General features: G+C 29.6%; 1 protein-coding gene across 2 annotated transcripts in view; it reads right to left on the bottom strand.

The window, feature by feature from the left end:
- Positions 1-5,857: 5,857 nt before the first annotated feature.
- Positions 5,858-7,789, bottom strand: part of LOC105834668 (adenylosuccinate lyase) — a 31,534-nt gene continuing 29,602 nt past the window's right edge. For both annotated transcript variants that reach the window (XM_012677327.3, XM_012677329.3), the window contains exons 4-6: positions 7,114-7,265; positions 6,563-6,961; positions 5,858-6,312 (exon numbers count right to left, since the gene is read on the bottom strand). In XM_012677327.3, the coding sequence (XP_012532781.1) occupies positions 6,049-6,312; positions 6,563-6,961; positions 7,114-7,265 (815 nt within the window). In that variant the 3' untranslated portion in view covers positions 5,858-6,048. The remainder of the gene's footprint in view (positions 6,313-6,562; positions 6,962-7,113; positions 7,266-7,789) is intronic.

Below are 7,789 nucleotides of genomic sequence, written 5' to 3'. Positions count from 1 at the left end.
TAAGTTATTATTTTTTTATTATTTTATTTGTACAAATAATTTTTATATTGTATAACATTGATGGATTATTTTAAGTCGGGCGTTTTAAGCCGGGCACGCCAAGTTTTTGCTTTACAATAATCCCATTGGTTGATTTTAATCATTTAATCATCAATCCCGTTTAAGCAATTTTTTAATTAAATAGATGTTTATTAAACTTCTTTAAGTCTTTTAAAATATACTTGACTAACTGTATTGATCTCAAATTTATTTTGGAAAGCACGCGTTTATGAACTTGGCGTATTTTTTTTACCTTTTTAAGGTTTTTTTAAGGGTATCAATGTACAACTGATAAAAGACGACGAAGAGACGTCTTTTTTAAGTTGCAGTCTTTTAGAAAAGATTAAAAGATAACTGTAAGACATCTTTTATAGTATTGTCGAAAAGACAACTTAAAAAAGACGTCTTTTCATTAACTTTTTATAGTTGTCTTTACGGCAAAGCAAAAAATAAACTAAAAGATATCTTTCCGCTCATCCACTTGGCAAAAGTACGTCATGTGCGGATTTGTCATGTAGTGGAATATTACAGTTGCCACGTCATTACTAATTAACCTTTTCTTGTGTCAAAAGCCACGCAAATATTGCATTGTAATAGCCTCATAAATTGATAAGAATTTCAAATAATTGCAATAAAAAATGATATACCATAACGCAACAGTTTTTTTAAATAAAATTTTTTAATCATATTTGTTTAAAATTATACAAATCTAAACTTAAGGTATTAATATTTCACAATTATTGAAAAAACCGAGGGATTCTTTACTTCTTAAATTTTTGGGTAATTATTTCATTTAGGGGAGGCAAACTTGACCTTGACATATGTTATCAAGATTACTCTCTTGAGTGACCTTCAAAAGATTTTAGCCGTCGCTCGTGATTCCTTAAAAAGTTATTAACAAAAAAAGTTTCATAAATACGACACGTGGCAATTATTCAGTATAGGAGTACATCACATGGGTTTGCGACCTATGCAACACAAAGTCCACCCCTCCTGCTTACAAAGGAAAACGACGTCCATGCTTGTACTTTATCACAAGAGTTTGCGACTTCAGATTTGAAATTGTGGTCAAATAGCGACTTTAAAATTTGGGTTAAGTTAGAAAGAATACCGGAAGAGGGTGCAGGGGGAGGGGCGGAGCTTCTCTCCCATTCACACGTTCTTTGCACCACACTTTGCATATGGATTAGCAAACTTGCAAATTACGCATTTCATATATTATTAAGTAATATAAAATATATATATTCTTGAAATTAGAATAGATAACAGTGATTGCGATTTAATTCTTTCTACATCAATAATGAAGACTTAATAATTATAAAAGTCAATTCATTCTTTGCATTCAAAAGACATTTATCCTCTATACCAGAGTATTTATGTGTTATAATTAAATGGATTCGTTGACCTTTGTACAGGATATTTTAAAATGCTGTCATATTCTTTTTACGGCAGATTCTTTAGAATTTTCTAAAATAAAAATTTTAATACAAAAATAAAGTTGTACAGTTTTTAAATAAGAAATATTTATAATATAAATGATTAATATAAACACGACATAAATCGATATAACACGATAATTGAAAACTATATAGATTAATGAAAATTTTACATATTAATTAAAAATAATCCGATTTGTGTAAGGTTTGGTGTCATAGTTTAATCGCAAAAATGTCATTAATCTATAAAAATTATTTTTAAATCGATAAAATATGAAATAAAAGTTTTAGATTTTATATTATTCGATTTTATAGATAAGGAAGTTCTTTAAATATCTTCGACTATTTGCTAGACAGTCGCCGAGAGCGTGAGCGAGAACGAGTAGTCCAGTTAAATTAGACTTTGAACTAATTGTAAGTGGCACTTTTTTTTCACAAAATGTTCGGAAGGTGATTAGAAATAAAATGTATGTGTTTGAGACTCGCAACTAGTTTTAGAAAATTGTAGAAAACAGGTATAAAGTGCGAAAAACAGGTTTTTTGCATGTGCAACGAAATGTAAACATTTTACAAAAAAAGTTTCAAATAAAAAATGTAGGTTTTAAAAAGACCTACAAAATGAGCCGCGACAAGTTAAAATTCATGCGTTTAATTGCAAAAAAATTAAAATTGTTGATATAGGCTTTTTTTTACTTATTTATTATTCATAAAGATTTGAAGATATGGCTTTAAAAATGTGGTACAATATGCCCCTCGTGATAAAAAAGTTTGTAAAATTTTAACCCGAAATCTTCATTAGTTTTTGCAAGAAGCTATTTATTTATTACAAACTCGTGTCCGAAGAAATTAATTTCTTCAGCTTTGGCAAGTCACACAACCACCATCTTGGGTGCTTTTTATTCTTTAAGAGTTGTACTATCATGTACAATTTGGAACAAAACGATTTTTATAATTTAAACTATCGAAAAATGGCTCCAAATAGTAGCTATGTTTTTTTTTTGCTAACAAATAACTCTTTTAATTTTTGTCATAGAAAATTGGTGCAAAAACTAGTCAATAATTTTCATTTTTATACTAATTTTAAAAAAAGAAAATTGACTATCTCAATTTACAACCAAAATAACTTTTTTTTAATTAAAATTCATTGTAACTCTAATTGTTAACATTAAGAGCCGAAACTTTCACCAAGTCTGGAAAAAAACTTGAATTTACTGTCTTTAAATTTTCAAATAAATATCTTTAAAAGTTTGGTTTATACGTTATAAAGTTGTAACGTACAAGCAAGACGGCGTATGACGATGGAGTGGAGGAAGCGACGCTCGACGCGGCCCGCTGCCCGTGCACGTGCGTGATATTGAATTTGCGCCTTCAAATTGCTGAAACTTATTGTATCTCAGCAATAAATTAACGTAGAGCAATGATTTTTTTTTAAATCTGGATAGCTTGTCGAACTCTTTACAAATAACACAATCATTTTTTTCTAAAACCACATAGAAGCTCCAAATAGAGCATAAATTATTGAGTACATGTGTAACAATATGTGGAAATATGTACAGCTTATTCTACAATATAGATGCAAAATGCAGATGGCAGATCGCGAGTGCAAATGCGGCAACCTGTTAAAAGTGTCAGTGCCATGACATTATTAACGCTTTTGTAACGCGCGCAGGTGTTACATATTGAGTCTACGCGAAACGTAAAACGCTAAGTCGCAACGCTACGCAATGCGTAGACCGCGGACGCAATGACGCAAAAAAACACTGTCTATATAGAGACGCAAAGCATATGTCAAACAACGCCCTTATGAAAAAAAACTATTGAGATCCAATAATAACTGTTCAGAAAAACTATTGGCAAATTTCCAGTAGTTTTTTGGCAGACTACTAAGGAAACTATTTGAAACTAAATAGTATTTTCCAATAGTAACTATTCATAAAACTATTAACAAATAGTTTTCTATGAAAAAATACTATTGAGATTCAATAGTAACTATTCGTGAAACTATTGACGAATAGTTACTATTCAGATGTGAATAGTTATTATTGAAAAATTATTGACTTGAAGAGTAATAACCTTAATCATAACTTTTGCCAGACTGTAAATGTCGACGAACAGTTTTGCCATTCAGTTCAAAATTAATTATTTAGCAATTGTACATTTTTACATCAATGTTTTTCACAAATGAATAATTATGAATATTTTAAGTACAGGAAACGTACGTATTTGTAAAAATAAATAATTACTGAATATATATAATATATAACTTGTCGTTTTCTAATAATTATCAAATCTCTATTGTTCAATAGTTCTATTGAAATTAATGTTTCATTAATATACTAATTATCAATAATAACACCAATAGTATGCTGTATAGTTTGTACAGCATACTATTCCTCCAATAGTAACACCAGTAGTAGTCACAGTTGTATGAAACTGATGGTCCAATAGTGTAGCATTTGTCAGTAATAACACCCACCACTAGTCAGACTTTATGAAACTATTGGGCCAATAGTATATTATTTGTCAATAGTAACACCACTAGTAGTCATATTTTATAAAACCAATGGATCAATAGTATACTATTTATCAGTGGTAACTCTCTCAATAGTTACAGTTTATGAAACTATTGGATCAATAGTATACTATTCGTCGTATAGCAACACCGCTAAAAGTGTACTCTTCGTTAGTAGTAAATTGTCAAAAGTTACTATTAATGTACTATTCAAATCTAATAGTTACTATTGAAAGCTCAATAGTTACTATTAGATTTCAATAGTTTTTTTTCATAAGGGCGTATTTACAATAAAGAAATGTGATCAAAAATTATTAATTTAGGTTCAATTTTAAATGCAGTGGCTGTGAAAACAAAATTACATTTACCTCAAAGAAATCGTTGAAACAGAGGAAAATTACAATGTACTCGTTTGATATAACCTTGCAATAATTTTTATCTACGTTTGCGATCTATGATTACTCTTTCTTTCTTTTTCATTGTAGAACAAGCTTAAATGAATTATATATGAGATGTGAAAACGGAAGAAAAAAAGAAATGATACATCGATTATTCCTCATTAAATTCACATTATACTTTATATGAATATTTCGCATGCTACTTTAATATTTAGCCTTCCTTGTTTCAAATATTTTTAATCTTTAACGTAACATGTCAATGTTATTGAAAAATTTATATATTCTTACAATTGTAGAAAAAATCACATTTTAAAAGTAATTCATTAACACATTATGTCAAATATGTCAAATCATCTACATAATTATTAAATTTAATTTCATAGAAAACTAAAAAAAAGCAAATATGTATTTTTTCAGCAGTTGCCAAAGATAAGTTTTTATTTCACTATATGTTATTATTAGTAACATGTCTATTTTTCAAATAATTTCAAACTAAGAAAAATCTAAGTAGTGAAATCTGTAGTAAAAACGCTTAAATAAACAAAATTTGATCCAATAAATAACTTTTTTTTACGGCTTGTAATCGTAATTTGACGAATATAGTTTTAGTCCTCAATTCTATTCCAAACTGCGGTGTATCGTTTATTTGTATGTATAAGCTTGTATGTACAGAACTTGTATTTTAAAGCAAATATTTTTATGAACAAGGATAAACGAATGACTCTACATTATCAACCTCGATCAAGTTTGACGAATTGTTTAGCATCTTCTTAATGCATCCTTTTTCTGTATATTTCTTTAATGAGCTTAACATTGTTAATATATTTTAAATTTTTCTTATGTTTTTTGCTATGCAATCTTCCTTTTTCGTAATATAATTTTTGCACTTATCTTGTGCCATTATCTCTTTGCTAGTTTCGTCTTTATTATTATTTTTATCATTTCTTTATCTGAATTAGAATTCTATATTCCTATTTCACATATTCCTCTCTTTGACAATTTTTGTTCGTTCTATTCTTTTTTATTCCTTTTAGAGTTATTTCTATTATTGTATCGATATTAAACTTTTACTTTGTCAACTTCTAATTGTCACTTCAACTCTTGCTTCGTTGTACCACGCTTTAATTATTTTCAAAAACATTTACGTCATTTTTGTTCTTATTATCTTCCTGTTATGCGTCTTATACTTTTATTCCTTCATTCAAATCTTTTTATGCTTTATCGAAGTTATACTGTCATTACATTTATAATAATTTTACCGTTTCTATTAATCTTATGTACTTATATAATTTTAAATACTTTTTACTTCATCATTTATGTCATTGTTTTCTTTCTTAAATTTATTATTTATTTATTAGTATTGTTCTACTTCTTTTACACTTCTTTTATACTTCTTCATTTTTGTAATTTCCTTTTTTTTCTAGAAAAAAAAGAGATAAATTGCGGTAATAAAATAAAACAGTAATGCAATGTACTTTTCTGTAACTTTATAAAATTTAATATAAGAATATAAGAAATGTTAACAAAATGCATAAAGTTATACGCATAAATATTTCTTATCGTTGACAAAATTTCGACTGAAAGTCAATCACATCCTGAATAGCCACCTACGATCACACACAGACTTCTTTGGAAAAAACATGAAAACATTTCTATAATTTAATCAAATGTCCAATTCGACTTTTCCGCTTTCTAAGCCTTTGTAGTTTTCGAGCACGGAATACACCTCCTCTTCGAGAAACTCGACAACTTGTTGGGGTGCTCTACCAATGAAGGTTGACGGGTTCAGCAGAGCATCTAATTGAGATAAAATCGGCGTGAAATACGGATCTTTCTTGATCCTGTCAACCAGATCGTTATCCAAGCCGTGTTGCTTCACTTGCGCTCCAGCTTCTTGCGATAACACACGAATTTTCTCATGGCACACCTAAAGAAGATGCATATTTTATATACATACACGCAAGATCAATTATCTCTACAACATTCAGTTTCTATATTTCTATTCTTTATATTATTAAACTTTTAAGTTACAGAGAATCACGTAATTAACTAATTAATTGCAAAATAAAAATTAATTAAGGAATTAGATTTTACTCTTTAATCATTTGAATTAATCGGTCTTGTTGAAAGAACAATAAAAATTATTCATAAAATATCTAATAAAAAGCATTTAGTACTTGTCTATCGCCACCGGCCTTCACCATGGCCATGATTACATTCTCCGCGGACATGAAGGGCAGTTCCTGTGCCACGTGTCTGGCAACAACCTTGGGATAAACGACTAATCCCTCCGTGATGTTCTGAAGAGTCATTAAAATCGAGTCGGCCGACAGATAAGCTTCCGCCAGGGTAAGCCGGCGGTTTGCTGAGTCGTCCAACGTTCGTTCCATCCACTGGGTCGCCGCGGTGTGGAGAGTGTTGTTGACGAGAACCATCAGATGACGTGCCACGCTACAACATCTCTCGGAGCGCATTGGGTTCCGCTTGTAGGGCATTGCGCTGGAACCTATCTGTGTGCTCTCAAAGGGCTCCTCGATCTCTTTCATGTTAGCGAGAAGACGAATGTCCGTGCAAATCTGGAGGAAGATTAGAAAAGAAATAATTAATTCGAAACCAAGTGACTTCTTAATGACTTAATTTCTCAAAGAAAAAAATGATGGATATTTAGAAATCCTTAAAAGAAAAGTGCATGCCTGCCATGGATACAAATGTATCAATTCGAACTTACTTTGTGAACGGTTGCACCAAGTGAACTCAAAACATTCAAACATTCAATGTCAACTTTTCTGCTATAGGTCTGTCCGGTGACGCCATAATACTTTTCGAAACCGGCCATCTTAGTTACGAGAGCGTCCAGTTGCTTCACCTTTTCTGCATCACCTGTTAATATAAATTTTAAGTTATTATTTAAAATCTAAATTACATCTATATGCATATACGCTAATTATGCTTATTTCTGATAATTTCTCATTATCTTATTTCACATCTAATTACCATATTTGCTTTATTTTTCTCTTAAAAGTCAAAATAAGACAACATAATTATAATTATTTTTTTAAATTATCCTAATAAAAACGTTCTTCTAATATCTCATAATATTTAAACATTTGTGATATTTTAAATTTATCAAAAATTTTTGAAAAAATACCTTAAACATTGTCAGAAGTTATAAGTTCTTCTAAATATGTTAGAAGGAGATATTTAAAACAAAACAAGAGAAGTTCGGTAGGACTCTAAAAAACGTGAAATAGATAAATGTGTGTGGAAATATTAGATAATTAAGTAAAGAGATAGGTGAATTTTTTTATGACTGTGTTAGTTAAACATGTTGAAGGCAACAAGTCTTAAGTAAGCATTTAGGCTTATTTAGCGACATAAGTTATTTAGTATTCTAATTAACATGG

The sequence above is a fragment of the Monomorium pharaonis genome, chromosome 5 (genome assembly GCF_013373865.1).
Source record: "Monomorium pharaonis isolate MP-MQ-018 chromosome 5, ASM1337386v2, whole genome shotgun sequence".
NCBI classification, from domain to species: Eukaryota; Metazoa; Arthropoda; class Insecta; order Hymenoptera; family Formicidae; genus Monomorium; species Monomorium pharaonis.
Note: the sequence above shows the minus strand (reverse complement) of the source record. Positions and strands in the feature narration are given on the sequence as shown.